General features: G+C 41.7%; 1 protein-coding gene across 2 annotated transcripts in view; it reads left to right on the forward strand.

Moving 5' to 3' along the window:
* The window catches only part of EP300 (E1A binding protein p300), a 58,220-nt gene that overhangs the window by 8,076 nt on the left and 22,672 nt on the right, over nucleotides 1–27,472 (forward strand). The window contains exons 2-14 of one of the 2 annotated variants that reach the window (XM_052667702.1): nucleotides 5,458–6,116; nucleotides 13,978–14,154; nucleotides 16,283–16,544; nucleotides 17,291–17,404; nucleotides 18,224–18,460; nucleotides 20,545–20,638; nucleotides 21,386–21,520; nucleotides 21,847–21,964; nucleotides 22,367–22,541; nucleotides 24,204–24,281; nucleotides 25,115–25,224; nucleotides 25,688–25,846; nucleotides 26,880–27,320. In XM_052667702.1, coding sequence (XP_052523662.1) covers nucleotides 5,458–6,116; nucleotides 13,978–14,154; nucleotides 16,283–16,544; nucleotides 17,291–17,404; nucleotides 18,224–18,460; nucleotides 20,545–20,638; nucleotides 21,386–21,520; nucleotides 21,847–21,964; nucleotides 22,367–22,541; nucleotides 24,204–24,281; nucleotides 25,115–25,224; nucleotides 25,688–25,846; nucleotides 26,880–27,320 — 2,759 coding nt within the window. The remainder of the gene's footprint in view (nucleotides 1–5,457; nucleotides 6,117–13,977; nucleotides 14,155–16,282; nucleotides 16,545–17,290; nucleotides 17,405–18,223; nucleotides 18,461–20,544; nucleotides 20,639–21,385; nucleotides 21,521–21,846; nucleotides 21,965–22,366; nucleotides 22,542–24,203; nucleotides 24,282–25,114; nucleotides 25,225–25,687; nucleotides 25,847–26,879; nucleotides 27,321–27,472) is intronic. The other variant, XM_052667703.1, reaches the window with a different exon arrangement.

Here is a 27,472-nt window from a genome sequence, read left to right on the forward strand (position 1 = left end):
TTAAGTCTATTGCGAAGGCTGTTATTGAAATACTGTCACACAGCATAAGAATTCTCAGCTGTTCTTGCACAAGCAGTAGTGAAGACCTCCACATTGTGCTTCCACTTCAGCTGTGTATGGTGACTACAGTTATGCAGAGGCTGATGTCATAGGATTTTGGAAGCAGCAGTAGTAGCAATGATGAATCTAGACCTTAATTGTGTAGGCTGATGCTGAATAGTTTTTTTCCCCCTTTTGTCTTGAATCAAATTAGTGGATTATTTTAAACTCTCCAATTTAAGGTAGGAAAAATGGTTTGGCAAAGTTCTCGTTACCGTTGGGTAATTGTGGCTTCGCAGACCATCTTATGTGAAAAGCTTTCTCTTTCAAGGCTTTTAATCATAAGCGTAAATCTGGCCTCCAAAATATAGCAAAACTCTCTCACACCCACTTGGTAGGAATCTTGAGAGTTTTTGCCTCTTTCTTAGTGTGCTTTTCCCCCATTGAAGTTGCCTGAACATGCTTGGCTTCATCTTCTGCCATTGCAGATGCCGTGGGAATTGATGATTTTCTTTTGTTAGTGCTTTGTTACCAGTCTGTGCTTCACCTTTGCTTCTGCACTTTCATGGATACCTCAGAGTTGCCTGGTGAGAATGCAGCTCAGCGTCCCATTCTGCCACTTTTACTTCTTGTTTTCTGCCTCCCCCCCCCCTTTTTTTTTTTTTTTTTTGTTTTTAGGGGCATTTCAGGCAATGCCTTTTAGGGCCTGCACTACTGGTGCTGCTTACTATTGGGTGTTGGTTGTATCTGCTGGGCTTTCCTGCTGTTATACTTTGACTCTGTTCAATTCCTGGATAGCTTTGACGTTGCCATGTGGGGAAGATACTGTGCTCAGCACCTTATTGCTGCTATTTGTCTGAAAGCATAGCATAGGTTTCATGTCTTCTGTGTAATCTGTCATCATCCACAGCTCCTGTCAACCTTGTCACGTGCATACTTTGTGTTCAGTGTCTTGTAGTGAGCCTTGCCCACGTGACTCATTGTGAACCGAAGGACTGTGGTAGTGTTTGATCCACTGATACATTTCTGGAACCCAGGAACGCTTGTGCAAAAAGGGGACTGCTCAGCAGCTTGATGTCTGAGTTCAGAGTGTAACGTAGTCCATGGGATGCAGGGACAGAAACCGAAAGTCTCATTCCCTCTGTATGGTCAGCAATAAGCACTGGAATGAGTTGGCTTATGTGACTGATGTGAAGGCTTCTTCTGGCATCACTGTCAGCAAATGGTGCTGTTTCTTCAGATATACCACCTCCTTGGAGATGGAGTGCTTAGATTTGTTGAGGCTGTGGTACAGAGCAAGTGAAATTGAAGTGTTCTGGGCAGTTTTGTAGCATGTAAGCAAGTTCTCAGAAGACTGACTGGATTCATTGTAGTCCTTTTGCTAGTGCCGGCTGATCTCCATACTGATAGAAACTCCCATTTTGTTCTGAAAGGTGGTGGGAAGCCAGAAATGAGAAGGCTACTGACTGTAGGCTAGAAAGCATGCAAGAGAAACTAACACGTGCCACTTAAATCCATATGTGAGTTTCTTTGCTGATAGTAGGAATATGTTGCCCTTGTGCTGTGAGCACTTCTATCAGAAATGTCTACCTTGCCTTGTGTGCTTTGACAGCTGTTATCACTGCCTGGCGCTCCTGCAGTAACACTGGTTTGAAATACCTACTTTGGGACTTGATTGAAAGGGCACTGATTTCTTAATGACTTGTGGGTTTTGATTGCTCGCCGTGAATCTGTAGCGGTTTAAGGGCCTTCTTGGTGTCAGGTGGGTTTCCACCCCAGTCTGGCAGTCTCCTTGTGTCATGCAGATTAGCTGTCAAAGGCAAACTTAGCAGAAGTGTTTGTAGGGTCCAAAACTGTGGAAGCAATGCACCACATACAAGGAAAAGCTGACATGGTGATCTTTGCAGTCACTCTTAAAGCAGAGGGTACAGTTCATGTGACTAAATCTAGGTGAGCTGGGCTGCTGCTACAAAAAATGGACCAGTTCCATCTGCTGGCTTTCCTCACCCACTTTCTTACTACAGATCTAATGGAGCCATGGTGAGTTGGCCGGTTTCTTCACTCTACAAAGACTCATTTTGACATTCAGTGGCAGTACAGTTCGTAGTGGGAATTGTTATATGCCTTTGCATGCAGACACTATTTCGGCTTAACATTTAGTACCTACTTGGATGTTGTGCTTCAGAGGTACCTTCCATTTTTTGTAATCTCAGATGGCAGGAGCATCTATTTCACTTTCCTTTATTAGTGAGATGCACTAATAATGCCATTAACAGCATCATGTGAAATCACCCTGTTCTAACACTTACTGCTTGCTGATCCTGATGAGCTCTTAGGTCAGTCTTTGTCTGTTCTGTTCTGTCCCAGCTTCTCTTTGTCTGTGATTACGCACCGTAGTCTCTAAGGTTTATGAATCAGGTAGGGAAACCTTTGCAGGACTGTTCTGCCTCCTTCCCCTTCACACTACCAGCTTTGTTTTTTTAGTAAGAAATCTTCATGTGTGCCTTCAATGATAAAAAATTGCAGGGCTAGCAATGGCACTGGAAAGCCAGCCAGTTCTATGTGTTTTTATCACCTCTATCTTAAGCTGTTCTCTTGGCTCTTGTGTGGATGTATTTGCTATGATTGTCACGTACCCAGAGCTGTCTGCCCTCACCTTGTCAGTGTTTGGTGTGGCCATAGGTAGTTCTCTATGGCAGGCTGTAAGAGAGCAGTACATGTAAAGGACTGGAATGGATTGTAACGTGTGCCATGTGCACACAAAGTCCTATTTTTCTGTACGGTCCTTTGAGACTGTTTCAGTCTTGTATCTGAAGTCTTCTGCCTCCTGCCACACTCCTAAGTGTGATTCCTTAGCTGAGCAGATAACTGAGCATTTTTCTGTGTTCTTTTAATCTGGCTGGAGAAGACTTTGAAGTTTGTGCTCTGGAAAAGGCTTGGGAAAAAAAGAGGGGAAAGTGGCAAACCATGTCAGAGTGGTGCTTCACTGGCATTATGATTCTGGCTTGTAGGTGCTCTGTTCTTGTATCATAACCCTTCCATTGCACATTCTTTGTGGTTGCCAATCTTTGCAAGTTAGTTTCATATGGAAAGAACAGGATGCTTTCTTATTTAAATTTTTGGGTGTAAAGAATGGGATAATCTCACAGCTATTTAGTTGTTCTGTTTTGATATGGAACTGTTGGTGTGTTGTGTTGCGAGAAGTTAATTAAGAATACAGCGTTTTTATGGCTTTCTGCTTCCTGCTGGTGGGTCTGCATCAAATCCACTTTGCCAAGGAGCTCTGTTAGCCTGCACCAGGGCTCTTGGGTTGGATGAGAGCAAGGCATCTTAGCAGCTGGAAGTACCCACTTGCTTGACGAGGGGGAATTTTGAAAGAACGAGCTCTTCAGAGGCAGGTTAATATTGTCTTGTGCAGAAGGATGAGCAAGTCTTTCTCAATACACAAATGGCACTGCCCTTTTGCAGTGTTATATCTGAAATCATGTAAATAAGTCTTTCTGAGTAAATACCAGTGATGGTTTGAAAGACGAGCTGTTCTTGTATTCAGATGGCTGCTGACCACTTTCCAGGTGGTGTTGTGAATGGCTGGGTATGGAGTGGTCTGTTCTCAGGGGACATGAAGTGGGGTTTGGTTCTGGGACTCGCTCTGTGTCGGAGGCTGCATCTGTTGGAGTAGAAGTTCTTGTCCATCTGCTACCAGGTTTTAAATGCTGAAGAACTTGGACAGAACTACATTCTTTTGCATTCTCTCATTTTGAAACTTCAAAAAATATTGATTGTATTGAAAAATATTGCATCATTGAAGATGAATCCTTAGAATGTACCAGAAAGCAGAACTTTTAGCAGAGCATTTTCTTCAACAGATGGGCTAGCTGATTTTACCAGTTTGATACAGCTCTTTAGTGGAAACTCTCATTCCATCTCTGGTGCTTTGCCTTGATGAAGAATATTTAAGTGGAGCTATGGAGTCTCCTCTTGAAATCTCTGTGAAACCTGAATATTTGCTAACCTTTTATATATTTACAGAATTCTAAAAAGTTATGGTCTTATCTGTGTTGATAGTTGAGAGATGGTTTTCAGAAAAGAAGAAGAAAATAAATCACCTTTAAAACCCCTTAGTACTGGAGTTGTGCAGTTTGGATTCAGTGTTGTATGAAACATTTTGAATATATTTCTTATGCTGCTCAGCTTTTCTGACTTGCATGCTGGTTTTACAGTAGTCTTTCTCCATTAGTATTTGGAACAAGTCATCCTCCAACCTCTGTGAAATTCACTGTAATTGACACTTCCTTCTTAGCAATTGCTGAAATAATGAGTGGTATTGTAGGTCCTTGTCTAGATCTGAAGTTTTTGAAGATGCAGTGGAAGACCTCTTACTGAGCATCCATGAAATGACCTTTCTTCAAAAGTGATGCTGAACTATTTCCATAGTTAAGAACTTAAAAAAACAAAGCCAGAAAAACCCTTCACTGTGTATTCCCAAATTCCAAATGCTAAGCTTTACAGCCTAGTTGGTGGGCGTAGCTGTGTCATACAGTAAACTTTTTAATCACCTTTGTTTTAGCTGCCTTGGATTAAATACCAAAGTGGCACCAAGTGAACGCTATCTCTGCAGACGTTGGAACTTCTTTTCTTGATGAATTTGTTAGACACTGTAATATTCCCTTATCTATGTATCCTAAACAGTAATCTTTTTCTACTTCGTTACTTGCAGTATACTTTGCAAGGAGTCTTGTGATATGAATTTTAAGTGTTTTTTTCTAAATCCTACTGTGTTTTCACAGCTTTGTGGCCAGGAAAGTTATTTTGATTGTTTTCTGGCTATGCTTATTGTGGGAAAAATACTGGCTATTCCATGAAGCTCAGTTTAATTGTGTAGGTCTGTTCTGGGAAGGACTGGGTGTAGAAAATCGGAAGAAACAACCAAACAACAAAACTGTTTTGTTTTTAGAAACATTTTCTGGAAAGCACGTATTGATACTAGTTGTCTCTTCCTGAAAGGGATACTTCAGTGAAGGCTTAAAAATTAAGGTGGTGCTTTCTCATCAGTGTTTTAATTCTTGTTAATAACAGTTGTCTAATTCTGTTGGCAGACTATGGAATAGTTTTTTCCCTCCTTTCCCTTCAAATTTCCCAAGTTGGGAGATCATGTTCTTTCAAAATAAGGCATTGCAGTAAAGACAAGTAGAATGGCCGTCTCCAATTTAGGCTTGATGAGGTGTAGGAATGACTTTTATGATGACTAATTGGGGTAGTTTTCAATAATAAATGATAGAGGAATTCCACTGGAACATAGCGAGTGAATTTTTGATAGTTAAATGAACAATAAAAAAGAATTGATAAACAAGGCTTTTACTCAAGAAGAAACCTTCTGCTGCTGCTTGCATTGACCTTATAAAATTTCTTGTTTTCCAGATTTTGGATCGCTATTTGATCTGGAACATGACTTGCCAGATGAACTGATCAGCTCCACAGAACTGGGACTCACCAATGGTGGTGACATTAATCAGCTGCAGACCAGCCTTGGCCTGGCACAAGATGCTGCCTCTAAACACAAGCAGCTGTCAGAACTTTTACGGGCTGGTAGCTCCCCAAATCTCAATATGGGGGTCGGTGGCCCTGGGCAGGGCATGGCCGGCCAAACTCCACAAAATAGCCCTGGAATGGGAATGTTGAACAGCATGGTGAAGAGCCCCATGGCGCAGGCTGGGTTGACTTCTCCCAGTATGGCGATGGCTACAAGCGGACCAAATCAGGGTCCTTCAGCCCAATCTACAGCGGGAATGATGCCAACAGTAAACAGTCCAGTTAACCAGCCTGGCATGGGAATGAACACAGGGATGAATGCTGGCATGAATCCTGGGATGTTGGCAGCAGGCAATGGACAGGGGGTGATGCAGGGGCAAGTCATGAACGGTTCGATTGGAGCAGGCAGAGGGCGACCAAATATGCCATACCCAAACCCAGGAATGGGAACTGCTGGTAACTTATTGGCTGAGACACTGCAGCAAGGCTCCCCGCAGATGGGGGGACAGGCTGGACTGAGGGGGCCACAGCCTGGAGCCATGAACAAGGTAAGGCAAGCTAAGCTTGACTTTAGTACCCTTTTTTCACATCATTTTATTTCATCTGCAGTAGAGATTCTGTGGAATAGGATTTTTTTGTCTTTTAAGAGTCCTGAATCTTGTGCTAAATAATTAATATACTGCCAAAGTTGTATTTATGGCAATCAGGAGAAACAAGAAGTTACTCAGCAAGTATGGTTTTTCCTAGGTTAAGTGATGGTGTTTTGTTGTTTTAATTCTGTGGCAGCATAGATCGTCAATGTTAATGCAAACTTAACTTCATAGTATTTAATCTATTTTGTGCTTTTGTCCACAATTGTATCTTCTCATCTAGTTTGGTGAGTGTGATGGGAACAAAATGGGGTCTTCTAGAAGTTGTGATGCTTTTCTGTGTGACACTTAATGAGAGTATTTGCTGCCTGTGATCAGATGAGTATTGGTTTGAGCTGCAGCAGGTGAGAAGAAGCAAATACGAGTTGGAATGGGCTGATGTGCTGGATGGTTTAGGACATATGCTGGATTTAAAGAAAAATACATGCTTCAGTTACTGGAGAAAGAATGCTTGTGTGAATACCTCCAAACAAGAGTTGGGTTCCTAACAGCTGTCCAGTTGCACCCAGCTCTAGTTTTTAGTTTGGAAAGGTTTTGCCTACCTTTTTCTAAATTGGAAAGCTGAAAAAATATATTGAGGGGGAAAGGGGGAATGGATGTGCTTTTGTAATGTAAGAGATTTGAATGAAGCAGTTGTGTAATTGCTCTGGAAAAGTGAGAGAAGACCAAATGATTTAAGTTACAAGTTTAAAATTTGTCTTAGCTTGCACAAATAGCTTCACTAGCATAGGGAAACAGATGAATATTGCATAAGTTTCTGAGTTTTGATTAAAAAGCCTCAAAAATATGTAAACGTTTCATTTCATTTGATGGGGCTATTTTGTGTTTATTGGTTAATGAGTGGAAACTGTTTTTAGAAGGACTGATTTCTGCTGTGTTGATGATTTTGCTATGTTTTAATGTACTAAATAAAATGTTAATGTCTTATGAGCATTATTAAAATCTTTCTTGATCTTAGCTGCTTGCTTGAGCTCAGTGTGCTGCTAACTGTGGTTCTGATAGCTGTGACTGGTAACATGTTAATTTTGTGGTCTGTTCAGTTCATGTAGCTTTGCTTGATAAATGCTTTGCTGCAAAGTCCCATTGCTACAGTAGATGTAATTCATAGTGGAAAGAAATACTTGGTGTTTTTGTATTGGAATTAGTTGATTGTTGACTTTATTATATTTTGATTAAAACAAAAAACCTGTATTCAGAGGTCCAAAATTAATGCACCGAGTTTCAGGCTGAAATGTAACATCTTAATCCTTATTTATTGTACCTAAAGTGGAGCTTTAAACTGTTAAAACAACAACGAAACACCATGTTCTTTATCTAGGAGATATCAAGGAAGGCCACAAAATTGAGTTTTTGGCTGAAATAGTTCAAAATGAAGCCGTCTTCATTGCTTCTTGTGCCTTGTGCACATTCTTCCTGCCTTGTGCTTTACATCTAAAGTAAGCAGCACCTTGTGCTTTGGGGAATCTCTACACCAATGCAGAACTTCTGCTTTTTTGCTTGTAGTCTCAGCCTGATTTAAATAGAAAAAAGAGAGATGAAAAAGGGGGGGGGGATAAGCTGAAGGTAAAGTTCTGTAATTGTTGAGAAAACCCTTGGAGACTCGTAGGGTGAGCTCAGCAGGCACAGCCCGCGTAAAGCAGCCCGGGCTGCCGGATGAGAAAGGCACGGTCTGAAATGGAGGCTGAAATTCCAGAATGCCTTCAATTGGTTTGGCTGCTGGCAGGGAGCCTGTGTTTCACTTCGTGCAGCGGAGTTAGCGCAGTCTGACAACAGGCATGTCGGACCGCTTCATCTCCCCACCCATCTGCTTTTGTTTTTCCCCCACCTACAAATCTTCACAAAGTGGATGAAAACACAGGACCCTAAGCAGTTGTTTTCAAAAGCTTTTTTTTTTTTTTCTTTTTTTTTTTTTAAACTGATAAATTTAGCACGGCGTCGCTGCTAACGTGGGAGTTTGTGGAGTAACTTTCATACGTTTCCTTCATCGCTGTGAAAATGGGCATTATTTCAGAGCTGTCCTTTAGTAGGAGGGGGAAAAAAAATAGGCAAAACGTTTGGGCCGCATTCAGCGATGTTGTGTTGGCTTTGCAGAGTTGGCCCTTCATGTGGTGGGAGGTTGCTTCTGGGAGTTGTCCTTCAGTAAGACAGAGGTGTGTCATCCACCGTGGCTTTTACAGACAGTACCGTATGTTTGGTGCTATGCTAACTTACTGGGAGGGAGGAGGTTGTGCTCTTCTAATGGTAAAGATGAGCTCCCAGTGGTCCTGGATTTTAGCAGCAGGGTGGTCATGCTTTGTTCTGCTGTTCTGTGGAGCTGCTGAAATGTTTTCTTCCTCTCCTTAGCAGCTGGTGGCAGTGGGACGCTCGCTCTGCATGGTAGGCATGTTCCTCACTTTCCTAGTTGTGTAACTTCTGTTGTTGTTTGGTGGATTTATTTATTTATTTATTTATTTTTGTGCTTGAAATCCCAAATGCCCGTAACCGATTGATCTGAGGTCAGCAGATACACAAAAACTTGAATTGTCCTCATCAGCCACTTGTAGCGTGGTCCCATGCTGTAGCTTGTATGTATGTTGTAAGCCATTTCTGGAGTGCAAACAGGCATTCCTGTCTCTGTAGCAGTGGTGCTAATGTGGGAAAGGAATCCAGGCTTGAAACTCACCTGGTCATTGGAATAAAAAAAAAAAAAGTTGTAATTTGAATGAGTTTTCTGATGCACATAAGGGTAGTGAAGCACCGGAACAGGCTGCCCAAGGAGGCTGTGGATGCCCCATCCCTGGAGGCATTCAAGGCCAGGCTGGATGTGGCTCTGGGCAGCCTGGTCTGCTGGTTGGAGACACTGCACATAGCAGGGGGTTGGAACTGGCTGATCATTGCGATCCTTTTCAACCCAGGCCATTCTGTGATTCTATGATGCACGTTAAGAGCACCTGAAGTTAGGGGAGAGGATGGGCACAAGGAGAGGGCGCTGTGGTCAGGGCATGGGCCCTGCAGTCATTTTGGGGTGGCTTCCAAACACCTGGGAAGGTTCAGCCTGAAAGGAATGTTTGGAGAGGAAAGGATTTAGAACAAGTTTTGCTTTGTTGAATAGCTTTTTGTTTGATGGGTGCTTGATAGTGCACAGAGGACAGATACTCTTATTACTCTTAAAATAGAGTTTTGGAAACTATTTGTAATGCTTTGATTTTTTCACCATTCAGGCATTTTTTTTCAGGCATTTTATTTCACTGGCTAGCCTTCCAGTTCTGATTCAAGAGTAAACAGCAAACTTAAGCTCTGTAGTAAGTTAAGACGAAGTTCATCTTTTCTGTTTTGAAGCATTTTTCGTTTGGAAATATGTATAGTTAAAACCTTAGTGTGGCTTTTCCTCCTGGCTCCTGCAGTTCCCAGTTATTGATGAGTCTTACAGTCCAGCCTTTTGTTAGAAGGCCGTGCCCTTCACAAAGTGCACAGGTCCACCTGACTTTCAGGCCATTTACCTTGGGTCTCCCACTGATCCCCACAATGCTCTTTCATCAACAACAGGGACCTGAAGGCAATCCAGGTGAGTAGAGGAGCTGCTGGCTTTCCTGTTGGATCCGTTCCACTTGTGTGTGAGATTACTCTGAACATTTAGAAGTGGTGTTAATTCTTAGTAATGTGGCTTATTGTCTGAGTATATACAGAGCTCCCTCTTCTTATAACAGGAGGCACTATTCTGTTTTATCAGTGTGTAGCACTTGGATTAAGAATCAATTGCCATATTTTACAAAGACGATTATTTAGACCTTCCTTTAAATAAAACAGTCAGAAATGTCGTGTTGAAAGTTGCAGAGGCTGAAAATCATGACACTCTCCAAAATCTAGGTAAAGCAAATTTAAGTAAAGAAATTAAAAACCAATGTATGTGCATTAATGTTAGTATATTCATGTCACGCTTTGGGCAGCAGCAGATCAGTGTTCTTGGTTGCTTTATTTGCAGTAATCATTTGACTCGATGTGCGAGAGTACCCATAGCATTTAGATTCTGTGCTCCAAGTGTGCCCTGTGGTCAAGTACTAATTAATTGCAAGTGTAGATGTATGCCATGGTCCTTTGCTTTTTCTTCTTTGTAGCAGGTGGATAATTGCTCACTTTGTCCCAGTTTATGGGGAGAATGTGTTAGAGGAAGAAAGGAAGCAGGAAGGTTTTGTCTTTGGGGATCTAAGTTAGAGTGGATAGGGGAGTTTCTCACACAGATGGCAGTGAAATAATGCTTGTATCTTGCAGTAGATACCTTAAAACATAATGAGATCATCTGCAGAGAATAACCATCAGTAACAGTCCTTGGAAAGATTGTAGCAGATATCTCTGGCGCAATTTTGTTAGACTGTATGTGAGCTGTATCAGAGAGTTGAATGGCACCAGAAAGCGGTGTACGATAAATCAGTTACAAGATCTCCTCTTTAAGGAGCCAGCTGGAATTTAATAAAAATAACTTCCCGGTTTAGGAAAGTTAATTAACTTCTACTTGCAAATATGGAAAGATTACATCAGTGTGCTCTTAAACTAGTGCATGTACTACAGTTACCCCAATAGAGATGCATAGCTGATAGTGCAAATGTTGGGTTATTTCAACTGATGTTATAAAAACTCAACTGGTGGAGGCAGGAAAATCAAGCACAGTTGTTTTCTGCTGTGTGTAGGAATAAACATTTGAGATTACCTTTGCCACCTAGCAGCCATGCATCATTATCTGTTGCTTTTTATCCCTCTCCTTTATTGCAATTTGCCTCTGCTCTGCTGTGTGTGAAGGCCTCATGTGTGTGATGGAAGGAACCTGAGGCTGTGAGGAGAGAAAGAGAGGTGGATGGCAGGTGGAGTAGATGAAGAAGTGCAATGGGAAGAGCAGTGGAAGAAGGTAGGCCAGGAGTGCAGATTCTGAACTCGCTGACTTTGGGCCACAGTGCAGCCACATATGTTTTTACATGGTGTTGTAGAGGAAGCCTTGTGCCTATCTCATGCAGTGCCACCAGAACTGCCTTGCCTTGATTGGCACTTCAATGCTTGATGATGTACCTACCACTTGCCTCCAATAACTCACTAATTTGATGGTGAACTGTATGTCAGTCTTTCTGTGTTTGTTTTTTTTTTTTTCCAACTGATGCACTCTGAGCCTACTGGATTGTTTTTTAATCTTCCTTCTATGATTAGTTATTAGGTTGCTTGCTTCTTCCTGCTTGATGTTCTCCCCCCTCTATACACACACACTTCCCCTTCTTATCCATGTTTCACAGTCTGTCACATCAAATGACACTGGTGTACTCCCTCTTCCAGTGCCAGGGTCACTAATGAGACCCTGTGATCTCACTGTGAAGAAGCTGCCACCTGCCCCTTCCCTTGACTCAGCGTGGAGCTGTGTGCACGTTGTCTGTCTCACGTCAGTGGGTCAGTGACAGCAGGACTGGGGGCATCGCTGCAAAGCTTGGTTGTGGATCTGGCAGCTGTCAGTCTCACCCAGACCAAGGGATGGCTGCTTATTTGCTCCAGGAGACTGAAGCAGTTGGGGCTTTAAGACCCTTCTCAGGTGATGCTTGTGTGTGGTTTTTGGGATCACTTTGCAGTGCCTGCTCTCAGACCTGGCCATGTCCCCTTGTTGGAGGGGCTGATGTTGTACCCCAAGCAGTGCCAATGGCTCGTATTTGAAAATCTTTGTATTTTGTCAGCAGGATCAGAACATCTGATGCTTTGACATCAGTGGAAGAAGTCCCTCAGATTTCTGAAGCTGAGCATCTTGTTTTCACCCAATGACATCACAGTTTGAAAACGTGCTATCAGCCTTCAAATCTCAATTGTTTGGTTAGTTTTCTTAAAGTCTGGTAGCAGCATAAGGGTACAAGGTCTGTGGGGCAGTGTTAGCGATGGCTAGCATAATATATGCTCTAGCACATAGTATGTGCCCTGGTGAGAGCTAACTCCATGTTTTCTTAAGGAAATAATTCCCACAGTCTTATCCCGAGCTGTGAATCTTTTGCTCAGTTTTAGGCAGCAGCGGCAACAAGGAGATGTCCTCAAAGGTTCCAGTGCACTTGGCTCCCTGGAGCAGCGAAGGCTTGGGTCTCACCTGTCTCATTTTGGGCAGCAGCTGCCTGTCACCATGCATGCATTCATCACAGTTGAGACATGGCAGTGGCAGTGCTAAAGGAGACAGAGGAAGCATTTTTAGTTCTTTCTCATTGATGCACAACTTATCTGCCACGTGTAGAGGTTCTTTTCATTTCTCTCTAATGAATTATCACTGTGTGATTATAGTTACTGCTTGGAGTGGGGGGAAGTGGTTGCTATCAGGTATATGACCAGGGAATTTCCTCTAAGTGTCAGGTTTGTCAGTAAGGTTTGTGCTGCTTTTCCTGTTGCAATGGTTTGTTTCAGATTTACTTTACAAATGCGAGTTGAAGGCTGCAGTAATAGATTAGCAGAAATTAAAACCTGGAAAAAGGAAACTTTGGGTAATCACAGAGAACAGGTAATCTGTGGGCTCATAGTTACTTTTCTGTGTGGGTTGGAGAGACTTTGTGAGGAGCAGGAACAGGGTGCTTCTACTAGGGGAGGAGGATCTGAGAGCAATGGGAGTACTTGGACAGATGCATGCCATAGGAGTTTGTGTGCCCTTCTTGATTAAGTCTGGGTATTTTCATGGATCCAAACAAGCATCCAGTAGCCTGAACGCGGAGTCACACACTGATGTGAATTGAAATGTCACAGTTCTCTGAAGTACTTGTGTGCCTTTCTTACTGTGAGCTAAGGCTGCATGAGGATCTTGGCTGACTAATGGTGAGAGCTTGGTAGTCTTAACAAAAAACTCCAGTTTTCCTGGTCTTCCTGCCAGTTGTTTGGTCTCCGAAGACCAAATTTTCTGTGAAAACTGAAAGGGAATAGAATGGGAAGTCAGAGGGCAAACTACTTCACGGGCAGGATTGATCCTGTTCCTTAGATTCTAGACTGCTCCAAGGTAGCAAACTGTGTATTCTGTTATGCTAAAACTGGGGAGTATGCAAATAGTTGATACATAGTGTAGAAAGGAACAAACACTGTGTATCAGTCTGCTTCCATGGTATGGTTTGATAGCTTTGTTTTATTTGCAGCATTCCTGCTTGCTGTCTTGCTTGACCCCAAGTAGTGCTCGCTGCAAGCAAGTTGCAGTGCCTGTGTGCTTGTGGTGTTACCTGTGTCTGTAGTGTGTTCTTAAACTGAAAGCTGTTGTGTACTGAAAATGCAGATGAGAATTGTTATAGCCCTATGGAGAGGAGCTGTGGGGGTACTGACAGTTGAATGGGAAGTATTTGGGGTAAACCTTGATGATATGAATGGGGGGTGGTATTTGTCTCCTTTTGGTGGAAGCAGAAAATTCCTTCTCTAGTCCAATGTACAGATTTGTGATTCAGAAACTGATATGAGAAATCTGTTGAATTACGTGGTTATTGGGTTTTTTGGTGGTTTTTTTTTTTTTTTTTTTTTTTTTTTTGTTTTTTTTTTAAAGAGTCAGAGCAGTTCCAACCAAACTGACTTAAACACAGAAAGGCCAATCTATCAATGCTTATAGGAGCAATCAGATTGAGAAGATAATGATGTGTGATAGGTGTAAATACATGCACATGAGGGAGCAAGGGAAGCACGTGGATCAGGATTGCATTGCAGCTGTTTCATGGCTTCGATATCATTTTCTTCTCTGAAATATTTGTTTGCCTTTTGAATTGTGAACAACATTCTTATTTGAATGTCTTGCCATTTTCATTCCTAGATGGGAATGATGAGCAATCCCAGTCCTTATGGTCAGCCATATAGTCAGAATACTGGGCAGCAGATTGGAGCCAGTGGTCTTGGACCTCAGATGCAGAATAAGACTGGACTGCAAAATAGCTTACCACAGTTTCAAATGGACAAGAAGCCAGTTCCTGGGGCAGGAATGCCTAACATGGTAAGTAGAGTGAAAGATATCTTCAACAAATGCTGTGGCAAACTAAAGCAGAAGAATGTGCAGTGCTCAGATGCTGCCATGTTAGAAGTTTTGCAGCTGTGGATGCATGCTCTGAATCTACACATTACTTATTTGCTTAAGCTCCTAAAATGGCTGATACGGAGGAGAGAGCTGAGCTGTGCTCTATCTGTTAAGTTGCACCTTTACTTTTTACCCTTGAAACCCTATTAGCAGCCAAAATTACCTTTTGCTACCTGTGTGGAAACTTCTGCTCTCTTCTCCCATCCCTTCTCTTGTGTCTGGTTCACTGGGTTCCTTCTCAGTGTGGTTTTGTCTTGAGGATTGTTTTTCTGCTCGTACTTCTGATGCTTTTGGGAGAAGTAGTTCTTCTCAAATGTATTATTATATGTGGTAGTGTCTAGAAGTCCCAGTTGGGTGTTAATTCCTGTTGTGCTCTTATGTGAGCCTATGCAATGGTCCTCATGTTACTGTGGTAGCGCTATTGTTCCCTCATTCCTCTCAACACTGAGACTGCAGCAAGGCTTGGAGAAAGGGGAAGTGAATGGTGGAAAAAGTGGATGTCCCAAGCTTATAAATTACAAGCATTGGATTCACTAGCTTAAATTTAGCAGTAGTGCCGAGTGCTGTAGAAGAGCAAGGGCTGAATGAGTTTGCTTCCTTATTCTAAGAGCCTGAATTGTTTAGGATGAAGACGTGCAAAGTGTCCCACTATTGTTGGGTTGGGTTATTGGTTTTTTTTTTTTTTTTTTTTTTTTTTGGTCATATGTATATTCTTGTTTGTGAAACAAAATGGTGCTTCTGAATTTAGCTTGTGTTTGTCACTGCTTCGGATCTTAGATTGTTTATCTCTTGGGACTCAGTCCTTGACCTAAGTAATTTGCTGAAAAACACTCCCAGGTAAATTTGTATCTCTGAATTAAAGAAAGGGTGATTCCTTGGGTTTTATTTGTTTATGAAGTTGAGCATGAAACCATAGAATCCTAGTACTTCCAGTTGGTTATATTAACAAATAAAGAACTTGCCAAAACTTACTGTCGAGCTTCTGTTCAATTCAGAGCATGTAACTCTTTTGAAGTTGAGTTGCTACCCAGCTGGACCTGGGAATGAAGAGTTGCTGCTATCTCTCTCGTCATTTAGAATGACAGACTGCAAAAAGCCAGCTATGGTTGTACTGGAGCTTAGAAAAGCCCTGAAAGGACTGAATAACTGGTAGAGTCTCGTGTAAAATGAAAGGTTAATACTGCTATGGAAGAACTGGAGTTTAGGAATGCAGGTAGTTGAGCTCTAAAATAACTGGAAATCTTCATGAATGTTCCTTAAAACATTCTATAAGTGAAGAGCCTGTTACAAACTGAAGGCTTTGAAGTAAAACAAGCAACACAGAGTTGCCTCTTTTTTTTTTTTTTGTTTTTGTTTTTGTGGAGTGCTTGTCACAATTCATCTAGAAGAAAGAGGAAGTCTGAAGAAATAAACGTCAGTATGGAAGAAGTAGTAGGTGTTGCCATACTTGACTTTAGTTCTCTGACATGCATTATGCTGAAGTGCTTCATCTTTAGCAGAGACTGGTAGGTGCTTTTCCTGCATGTATATGTGCTAGCTTCCTGATGGAAAAAGGTTTCCTTAAGTTCCCTTTCATTCTCCTGTTCTAGAAATGATCGGTTGAAGTGCTTGGTAGAAGCAGGGGGAAATTTTTTTTCCTTCCAATTTTTGCCTTCCACTTAGGCAAGAATTATGGATGCAACTTTGTAGCTTTCAAAAGATGATTTGAGGCCCAAGTAGTCTTAATACTTCCTAGTTGGGCTAGCAGGAAACACTAAGCTGTGAGCATGTGCAAAGTGAAGTTCTGCTGGTCCGTTATAAGGCAAGAGCTAGAAATAGAGAGGGTATGACATGAGGAGGACGTTGTGGTTGGCAAGTGAAGTACTGCCAGCACTGTTATTAGGTGATGTTTAATATGGATCATCCAGAACTACAGGTAGGTGGGATATTCCCTTGATCACACAATGTAGCAATTCTTCATATATTTGTTTGTTTTTGGTGTTTCCGTGGCAAATGGGCAATTTTTAAATAGATTTATTTCTGGACACTTCCTTTCTCCTTCGTTCAGGGTCAGCAGCAGGCTCCTCAAGTTCAGCAAGCTGGGATGGGGCCAGCAGCTTCACAAGGAATGGGGTCTGGAGCTCCAACAGCAGATCCAGAGAAACGCAAGCTCATTCAGCAGCAACTAGTTCTCCTCTTACACGCTCACAAGTGTCAACGGCGAGAACAGGCCAACGGCGAGGTGCGGCAGTGCAACCTCCCTCACTGCCGAACCATGAAGAATGTCCTGAACCACATGACACATTGTCAGGCTGGCAAATCTTGCCAGGGTAAGTGGGGGAGGAGTGGTTATATAGATGTGGTCAACCTCTGCAAGACCAGAAGGGCGTATGGTAAAAGATGGAGAACAAGTGGGTGGCTTGGGAAACTGAATTTTTTTTGACCTGTCTGTCCCCTTAGGGATTCAAGTTATAACCTCCTCCTCGGTTTTTAAAAGTTTGGTCAAGTTAAGGCAAGATTACAGAAAGAAACAAATGAAAGTGTTTTGCTTATCTTGCAAACTCATTGCAGTACCTTTTGGATGCTGTCTTCTGATAATAGCAGGCACAAAGGAGAAATATGTAAGCAGGAGTCTATTTCCCCTAAATGGAAGGGACAAATCTTAAGCAACAGCTAGCCCAGAATTAAGGTGGTTCTGGCTCCAATGAACTCCTAATCTATCCTAGAAACCAAGGGAGATGTATGCTCTTTTTGGTAGCCTAGTTGTGCCTGGGTTGTGCCAGTTGCTGGCATCTTAATTGCTTGATTCCATGTGCCTAACTCCTTATGTATATGGTGTTGTTCTCAGAACTAGGCTTAGAAATATAAGATAGAGCTTCCAAGGAAATTTAATTAAGCCAATCTAGCTACATATTTAGAGCTAGATAATACTGAACTATGTCAATTAATCCTTTACTGTGCTGTGAAATCGATGTGTGCCCTGAGAGGAATAGTTACTCCCTACCTAGTTTGTATTGGCTGTGTGGAGGTGCTGGCATTAATTTGTAAAGGTTTCTCATTCCCTTTTTTTTCTCAGTGGCACATTGCGCATCTTCTCGACAAATCATCTCGCACTGGAAGAACTGTACAAGACATGACTGTCCTGTATGTTTGCCACTCAAAAATGCTGGGGACAAAAGAAACCAACAATGTAAGTCTGTTGGGAAGCTCTGCATGTTGGGTAAACTATAAAATGCATGTTGGGAGTTGTTTGTACAACAACTTTGTTTGGTCTTCTTTGACCTGGGAATAGATAGTACAGTTGTCATCATGCTTTGGAGTGGCAGAATATTTTTCTGCAGCTGATAGCCAGTTTTTGTGGAACCTTTTTAACTTTTCTAGCAGGAGAGTAGTAAGGGTGGACAAGAACTCTAGTGCTCTCAACCAGTTGATTTGCTTTTCTCTGCCACTTTTTGGAGCTGATGATCTTCTGGAGACAGACACGCACGGAGAGGGTTGTGCCATTTCAGCATTGATGTTCTGTCTTCTCCTGTTTTTCTTCTTCCCCTTTCTGAGTCCTTGGTCTTCCTGCCAAAATTTGCATGACTTCTGTCCTTTTGTTAACTGTATCCTCATGGTTCTTAATGTTATTTTGGGCTCTTTGCATGACATGAACTGGGATATTTCTTGTTCTAAGAAAATAACAAATCATGGCTGTTGAAGAGCTGAACCCTTCTGCTTTTAAACTCTGTGACGTGTGCCTCTGTTCTCAGTATTGAGCAAACAATGTCCTAAATACTTAAGGATTTTTTTTCAGCAGCTCAGAAGGAAAACAACGTTATTGAAATGACTGCTTGGGCCAAAATTCATTCTCTGTTTTCACAATGGCTTTTCCAGACCTGGCATCTTACTTGCATAGTCCTAGAAGGAGACATTTTGGTTCTGAACAACCGGTAGTCTCCTTCCTCTTTTTGTAGACCTCTTTGACTACCTCCCACTGTCCTTACTAACTTTGGTGCATCTCTTCCAGCACTACTGGGTGGAGCTGCAGTAGGACTTGCAAACGCCGGCTCCGTGGGTGTGGGGCAGCAGACTACACCCAGCATAAGCACTACCAGTCAGATAGACCCCAGCTCCATCGAGAGAGCCTATGCAGCCCTTGGACTAACCTATCAAGGGAACCAGATGCAGACGCAGTCTCAGGCTCAAGTGAAGAATCAGCAACAAGGACAGTCACCCCAGGGTCTGCGCCCAATGAATCCTATGAGTAAGTTTAACACTGACAATTGATTAAATACAAACTACAGGCAATTCTCCTGCACTATATCTGATGGAAATTTTGTTACCTACTACCTAATTACAGATAGTTAATGTGCAAAAGGTGTGAGTTTGCAGTGTTTTAGACATGGAATATCAACCTGCTCAGTGGAACAGGGGACTTTAGGGGGCCCAAATGCCTTCTCTTGGAAAACAAGACTTTCTGGGGAAAGCATGTTTTTTGGAAAAAATATTTTTGGGGAAAGGAACTAATTTTTCCAAAGCATATTATTTAATGTTGTCTTGCAGCTTTATAATGATATTGTTATGTCAGTGTCAGGAGTTTTTTGAGTTTTTAATTGGAAATGCACGCATTAGAATGCCTGCATTCCAAGATGCTTCCTTGTCACTTGAACAGTAGCATTTCGTGTTTGTTTCTCAGATCTGCAATGTTAGTTTTAACAAATGAAAAGCAGTACGTTCCTCTCTCTCTGAATTCTGTCATATAGACTCATGTAACTGTAAACTGCATGGCTTATTGTAAAATCACACAAGATTGCATAGGAATTTAATTGATGTGTGTTTAATTGTGCCCTGGCTATCACTGGTGTCAAAGTAACCTTTAACCAGACATAGAAACCTCCTTCCAGACATAGATGCCTATTCCTTTTTACTGGGTACTCCTTTTAGCACTAATAAAAAGAAAAGTCAAATAGATGGGTTAAAAAGCTCTTGAAGATTGAAGAAGTGAAGCTTACCATAGAAAGGATAAGCTTGGAGAGTGTAAACTTTTCACTTGTTTCATTGTTAGGCATGGAGAATTAAAAAGGCTGAGGTAGGAGTCATGCAATCATAGAATGGTTTGGGTTGGAAGGGACCTTTAAGATCATCTAGTTCCAACCACTGTGCTACAGGCAGGGGTGCCTTCCACTAGATCAGGTTGCTCAAAGCCCCATCCAGCCTGGCCTTGGAAGCCTCCAGGAAGGAGGCATCCACAGCCTCTGTGGACATCAGCTTATGAACTGTGTGACAGCTGGGCATGTTTTGGGCAAAAATCAGGATTTGGTGAGGGCTTTGATCTGAAGAGATGCAGCCCTAAGTAGATGGACAAATTGTTTCTGGCAGTTGGAAGAGAGAGGTAAAGCAAAGATTTGTAGTTGTCTTCAACACCACCTTGCTCTCAGGTGGCAAAGTGGGTCTGGAAAGGATTTATAAAATAAAAATAAATAAATTAAAAAAAAAAAAAAAAAGAATAGAGTGAGGGGAGGAACTAGAGGCAGCTATATGAAAAGGCTGTTAAACTGTTGGTTGTGCTCTTAAAGAAAGGTATGTGTAAGAAATACTCCTGAAGTACAGATTTGATAGGATTTGGGTGTCCTGAACATGTATAAAGAACTGACAATGGCTTCCATACTACTCAGCTTCACTAAATCATCTATTCAGAAGTTCCAGTCTGAAATAGGCTGCATTTCTCTTGAATCTTAACTGGTGTGTGTGGGCACTTTTTTATGGCAATTGAGGTTTGCTGTGATTCAGAAGAGATGGTGGTAGATAAATTACTAGAGCCTTTTCCTATAAAGGATTGCCAGTTTTCTTTTTTTTTTTTTTAATACCTGCACTGGATTAGTTGTAGGATCCTTAGCTGTGTAACAGGTGAGAGTGAACCTTGTCAGGTACAGGTTGTAGGTTGTAGCTGAATCTTTTGTTTCGAATCCTTTGTGTATATGTCATCTAAGCCTCTGAATCACAGAAGGAGCTTCTAAGGTAACAACAGAATTTGTAACACAGAACCTTCTGCAGGAGAATATTCTGGTAGATACTATTGCAGAAAATGGAAATTGCTTGTTGCTGAAAATTGCTGAAAAGTTCAGGAAGATGAGCAGAAAATTAGTATTGCTGATGTTTCACTTGGAGGACACTGTGCTGTGCCTTGGACTTCAATTTGGTAAAAAGAAGAGGGTAAATAGTAAAGAGTAATTAAAGTACTTGCATTTTGTGAAAGGAGTTTAAAGTCTAGACCTCTGTTATTGCTGAACAGCTGCTAATCATGCACAGTAGCTATGCAGTTCATTTCACACTACTTACTTTTTCTAGGTGCAAATCCAATGGGGGTAAATGGAGGAGTAGGAGTTCAAACCCCCAGTCTGCTGCCTGACTCAATGTTACATTCAACCATGAATTCCCAAAAGTAAGTTGACTAACTCTTTGCAACCCAGTGATTTGATTCAGCTACAGCTGCTAATGATTGCTCGTAACAAATGAGATGAACATGAAAAAGGTGTATATTAAAATCTTGTGTGCTTATACTTGAGAGGGTCAGAGCTGATTGTAGCTGCTAAGGACAGTTGAAAAAGAAGCCTTGTAGTTGCTATATCTTTGTTTTTATCCTTTCTAGAGATCTGTGTGTCCATTTTAACTTTTGCACTAAATGCTTGCAAACTGATTTTGTTAAGCCACAGAGGTTACAGACGTTATCTGGGTTAGTAACTGGGCAGATCTGAAGCACCCACTGCTGCATTTACTAAGAGAGATGGCATACCACAAGTCTGCTGTTGGTCTGCAATGGGGCTAAGGGGCAACTTATTCACTGAGGTGTAAAAATGATCCTTGTGCTTAATAGTCTCATGGCACTTTTTGGATAAACAGTGGGATAAATTCCACTGATTGTTGTCTCTCCCTCTGCATTTTGTAGCTTTTGTTCCCGTTTTCAAAATCCTTGGATAGCACAGCTTGTACTCTTCTATGGCCCTCTTTAATCCTGGGAGGGGTGCGTTGTTTTGGTGTCTGTGCTGCTGTTTCTGCACAGTTTGTCCATTGATTAGGGAATGGCTGAACTAGCACTTTGTACTAACATTATTCTAAAAGAGGCTCTGACTGTAAGATGACTAAGCTTGGGCTGGGCTTCCATCCTCAAATTCTTACTCTGTTTTTGAAGCTCCATGATGAGTGAAAGCGCCAATGTTGCTAGTCTGGGGGCTATGCCAACAGCTCAGCCATCCAATACAGGAATTCGAAAGCAGTGGCATGAAGATATTACTCAGGATCTCCGAAATCATCTTGTTCATAAATTGTGAGTACCTAATAACAAACAAGGGGCTGGGATGTGGAGCATATAAGGGTCAGTGAGAAGGCAAGGCAAGAAGCATGATGGAGATGTTCTTGCTTTTCTTCTCCTTCGTGAAGATGGATGTGCTGCTTTGGGGTTATTGTCTTGGAAATGTTCCATTCCATACTCAACCCATCAACACACCAGGAGCATTGCTTGGGGACAGCAGCAGTGCCTCAATCCCTCAAAAATTTGCTTACTGCGTTGTGTTCCCATCAGTTGGAGTTGGTGCTGAGGTGCTAAGGTCCAGGTTTGGAGACATCCTAATAGCTGGCATGCTTTTTCTTCAGAGTCCAAGCCATATTTCCTACACCTGACCCTGCAGCATTGAAGGATCGGCGTATGGAGAATCTGGTGGCATATGCCCGGAAAGTGGAAGGCGATATGTATGAATCAGCAAATAGCAGGGTGAGATGCTGTCCTCTGTCATCTGGTTTCATCTCTCTAATCCTACCTGGTAGTGGTTGGAGAGGAAGTGGGGTGGAAAGCAGAGTGTCCCAGGGCTGCTGGCTTGAGTCTAGGAACCAGCCAGCTTGCAGGTGTGCTGGGAATTGGGGTGGTGCCTGTTGTGCAGTGCTGTGCCTGAAACGTTCTGGATGAGAAGAAAAACTTTATGTGGTGCCCTGATGGTTGCCAAAAATGCTCTGACCAATGCCTGTGTTTGCCCACCAACCTCCCTGGCAACCCTGCAGAGGGGAAGCTTCCTTCCTTCTAAGCTGGAATGTGCATGTAGAAGGATGTCAATGTGACCTGTTGCCTTATTTTAACATGTCTCCTTCCCTTTCCTGGATCATATTGCTCTCCCAACAGGCAGAGTATTATCACTTGCTAGCTGAGAAGATCTATAAGATTCAGAAGGAGCTGGAGGAAAAGCGAAGAACCAGGCTGCAGAAGCAAAATATGATACCAAGTGCTCCGGGCATGCCACAGGCTCCTGTGAATCAAGGGCCCAACATGGGACAGCCTCAGCCAGGGATGTCTGCAAGTAAGAACAGTTGGGTTAGTTACTGCTTGGTGTGGGTCAAGTATATAATGTTTTGCAGAGTTACACTGAACTTATTCATCTCTGCTTAGGAGTACTTGCAAAATCTTTGCCTTGCTTATTTGTTAGTTAATGACCATGGATTATCTAAAATTATTTGTGGGCCGTAATATTATGGGCCAATAATATTGAAGCATCCTAACCCTTTATGCTAGATTAGAGGAGATGGAGGACATTGTAGAACTTCAGTCTCATTAGTCTCACCTCTAGAATTGATTGATAGTAACTGAAGTTACCTTTAACAAACAAGTTTTAGTAGTATGTAACTGTCTGGTGTTTAAAATGATTATTATAGCTGCTGAGCAGGAGTTCTGATAATTGAAGTGTTTCCCCAATTTATATTACTTATGCTTTTGAAAGTTTAGATAGTGCTTGCCCTATGCCATATTTATTTATCCTGCTTGGTGTTCTGTTTTGGCTTGGGTTTTTGAACAGATAACTCTTACAGTGTACAGTAACAACCAGATTTCAGTATTTTTCCCCGTGTAGCTGTCTTGTGTTTCACAGTAGTTCTGTTACTTGACACTCCTAATTCTAAATAGATTATTATTATTATTATTATATTTCCTTATAATCAGGCAGTTGCTTATTAGAGTAAAAATGACTTTGGAAAGGAGCTAATGATCAAAATTGTAATGCTACTGAAGACTGTTATCTGTTTACAGCATTAGGAAGTTATGAGACACAGTAGGCTTTGCCAGGTAATAGGTGAAAACAAGTAACACTTATTCTTGCACTTGATATTTCTCCTCCATTCATTCATTACTGCGTGTTTTTAGATACTTCACAGTTAAGAACTGAGTTCTGAAGACATCTAATTGGAATAGATGTATAGCTGTCAATGGCACTATAATAAATTGTCTTAAGAACATGGAGTCAAAATCAGAATTAGACAGTTGAGGAGGCAAGAATCTTGGATTATTTTTCTTATGCTGCACGATGAACCAGTAGTTCCAGTGTTATGCTACAAGGAGCTTAATCTGAGGAGGTTTTCTCCTTTTTGAATATGAATGTGTCTTGGTAATTCCAGTCTGGATCTTTTCATACTTGAACTTAGAACTGGATTTACCAAGATACCTTACCAAAAAGCAGTAAAGGCCTTGAAGATTGGTACTATGAATTTATTTGCAGTAACTTCCTTTAGATGATAGGATACTACTTTCGGGAGTAGATGTGATATTTTGGTTGTTTATCCCATATGCTGGAATTACCAAACTTCAGAAGCTTGATGAATACTTCAAACCATCCCATTTTTATGGTATTTTCAATCAGGAAGTGGAATAACAGTGTAGAGTGGTTTGTAGAAATTCTTGTGGTCTGGAATGTTCTCAAGCTGCTGAGTTTGTCATTGTACCTCAATAATATATTTCATATTTGTCCACGTTTCTAAAATCTGGCTGTAAGTCAATGTTTTTAGTCAATTGGGTATCAATTGGGTTTTGCTTCATACTTGAGGAACTCTGAAGTATGTTTAGAATTACTGAACAATTTCCATACTTTTTTTTTTTTTACAGGAGGATTTTCATTTTCACTAGAATGTTTTCTCAATTAAAAAGCTGGTAGTTTCTAAATGCTGTAATCTTATTCCAGTATCTTTTTTTACAGATGGTCCTATAACTGACCCAACACTGATACGTGCTAATGTGCCAAACCAGATGATGAATCGCATGCAGGCACAGACAGGTAAATGTTATAAGAAAATTTGTTACTGTGGTGGTAAAAGAATCTTGGAATTAGGCAGCCTTTGTTTCACCTGCTATTTTCCCATTTGACCTGTGCAGGATGCTGTAGGGGGCCTGCTTTGCAGAGGGGTTGGACTCAGTGATCTCTTGAGGTCCCTTCTAACCCTTACAATTCTGTGTTCTGTGTGACCAAGAAAACAGATCTGTACTTTATATACATAAATGAGTGTGTATAGATATATTTCTGTGTGTTTCTGTGCACAATGTTGTTTCATTTTCTTGGAAATGTGTTTCTTGTTAGCTGCTTGCTTTGTTAAATGAGGAGCTATATTTATTTATTTTAAAACGTTTCTATGTGAACATGAGATCAGCTTAGGGTGAGGGCATGTCCAAAGCAGAGGGACGATGCTGAAAATTGCTGCTCTGGGGTAGAACCTTGGTTGCATTTTCAAGGAGTATTGCAGCCAGTATAAAAAGCACTTAAATGAAGATTCACAGTCAGAATTTCCAAGAAACGAACTTCTAGTAATTCAGATAACGCAAACTATCACAAATTGTATGTAGGAACAAGTCTTTCAGGGGAAAAAAGCCAGCATGTATTCTGAAGTAGCTTGGATACTTAGTACTTGAAATTGTTCTGTTAACTGGCTGATAGGATATTTTCATGACGTGCTTTCCATTGCATGCTCGAAAATTTTTTTCTTTAAAAAAAAATAGAGAAGGAGCTAACAGCATTCTCCAAATGTTGAGTGGTGCCCAAAGGATAATTCAGGCCTCTGTTCATAAGTGGGTTTTGTTTGTTGTTGATTATTTATTTTTGGCACAAATGCACAGGAATGAATCAGTTTGGCCACATGAACATGCAGCTGTCACCGATGGGACCCCGGCAAACCCCTCCTCTTCAGCACCCTGGACAGCTAAGCCAGGCCGGGGCCATGAACCAGGTCAGTGCGCTTCCCTTCATCCTGGCTATTCAGCTCATGGGTTTGCTGCCACTGTGCTTTCCTTACAATAAGCAAACGAAAATAAATAAGATTTTAAACATTATTCCTGTGGTCTGTAGGCACTTTGGCTCCTTATTTTGCAGTGCAGCAGAAGATGTGTCTGGTCTGTGGTCAGCCTTGGTGATTTAATTAAAAAGACGTATAATTTCCTTCGCTGAAAACTAAGTTTAAGTGGAGTTTGGGGCTGTTGCTTGCCTGAAACAAGGAACGAATTGAAGTCACAGTCTGAAATCAGGATCCCTTTGCTTGGTTGGCAGATATCATAATTTCTATCTTTTGAGAGTCTCATTAGACTTTCAATATTGTATACTATGTCTAAGTATCGAGCAACCATTTTTGCGGTGAGATAAATGTTTTTGTAAAATACTACAAAAGTATATGAAATTAGTTCTTTCTTTTCCAACAGATGGGATTTCCTTCACGTATGCAACAACCAGGAGTTGGCCAACCTTCTGGTCAAAGTCAATTTCTGCAGCAGAACCCATTCCCTGCTTCTTCCCCAGGAATGAATGCAGCAAGCATGCCTATGACACAAACTAGCAATCAGACACCAGTTTCTCAAGTAAGTTTCTGATTTCTGAAGTGGCGTTAGCAGGCTCTGTCATATGCTGTTTTTATTGTTCAAGTTTGTAATAATGAAGAATAATTTGTTTTCTCAAGATGCTATTGGATCTATAATAAACTGAATTCATTTATTGAGACTCAGCATTTTCCTGGCTGTAGTGCTGGTAGTGGCAAGGGTGAAATATTGGCTTGTTCTCAGGCTTAAGTTTAAGTGGAGAGAATTACTTAAGTTTGTTTCTGTGAGGGAAAGAGCTTGTTGCTCAGCATATAGTAGTTAAGAGCAGCAAAGCAGTAGAGCCTGAGAAATTAAAAGAAGCTGGAAGAATAAGTCATAAAAAGGCATGTCCAACCACAGCCATCAAATGTATTTTGCTGCCGTTTGGGGAATAGGAGGGTTGTCACTACTAAAGCTTGGAACTTCCAGTCTAGCAGTTTCTTTTCTGTCCTTTCCCTCTCCCTTTTCAGTGAGAACCTTTCAGGCCAGGAAGAAGTAGGGAACGTCAGTTTGCTTCTCGTTGATGCTTCTTCCTAGTTTGCAGGCAAGATTATTATGAAGTGACAGCTTTTTTTCTTAACCAGTACATCTTTTTGTAATCTCATAGTGCAGTTACAGCTATATGTATTTCTGATGATAAATCTAGTTTTCTAGTCTTGGGGGTGGGGGCGTGGGCATACTATATTTGAATCCATTCTTTCTGCTGTGATGTATCGCCCCGTATTCAGGATGTATATATCTGCATTTTTAGAAAGAAATGTTTTGCAAACTTCAAGTGTAGGCGTGCTGTTCTTTGAATGTATCAATGAGTATTATTTACTCTGAAACTTCTATTTTAGAGCTGAGTACACTACAAAACAGCTGTATGTTCAAGTGACGCAAAATAAAAAGCCCGTTTCTCCTTTTGAAGTAGATGTTTAAGTTTGTCACTTTTTGAGAAAGTATGCCAGTAACTGTGGGAAAGCAGCCATTTTAACAGTACTTAGACTCCTTTTCTATTTGGAGTCATTGCAGATGTGTACTTGTTTTCCCACAGGCACAAATGAACAGCTCTTCCTGTCCTGTGAATTCTCCTGCCATGGCTCCAGGTTCTCAAGGGAGTCACATTCACTGCCCACCTCTTCCACAGCCTCCCATGCACCGAAATTCTCCTTCTCCAGTACCCAGTCGAACCCCAACACCTCACCATACACCTCCAGGCTTAGGATCGCAGCAACAACAGGCAGCAGCAGCTGCCACCACTGTCCCCACCCCTACTCCTCAGGCATTGCCACCTGGACCGCAGTCACAAACTATGCATCCCCCTCAGAGGCAGACTCCAACACCTCCACAGGCACAGCTGCCTCCACAAGTCCAGCCTCCAGTTCCTGTTACACCCTCTGCAGAGCAGCAGCAGCAACCCTTGTCACAGCAGAGTACAACGGCATCGGTTCCCACACCAACAGCACCACTGCAGCCACAGCATCCCACAACACCTGTAAGTAAATATTTTAATTGTACAAATGAGCAGATGTAAGGTTTAGGATCTGGTCTTTCCACAGAGGAAGTAATTTTTTCATGCATGTTGAGAAATTCACAGTGAAGTGTACATACAAGGCCTTTAGTTATGTCTGCGTATGCATAGTGGTG

This window comes from Tympanuchus pallidicinctus, unplaced genomic scaffold (assembly GCF_026119805.1).
Source record: "Tympanuchus pallidicinctus isolate F22 unplaced genomic scaffold, pur_lepc_1.0 scaffold8, whole genome shotgun sequence".
NCBI classification, from domain to species: domain Eukaryota; kingdom Metazoa; phylum Chordata; class Aves; order Galliformes; family Phasianidae; genus Tympanuchus; species Tympanuchus pallidicinctus.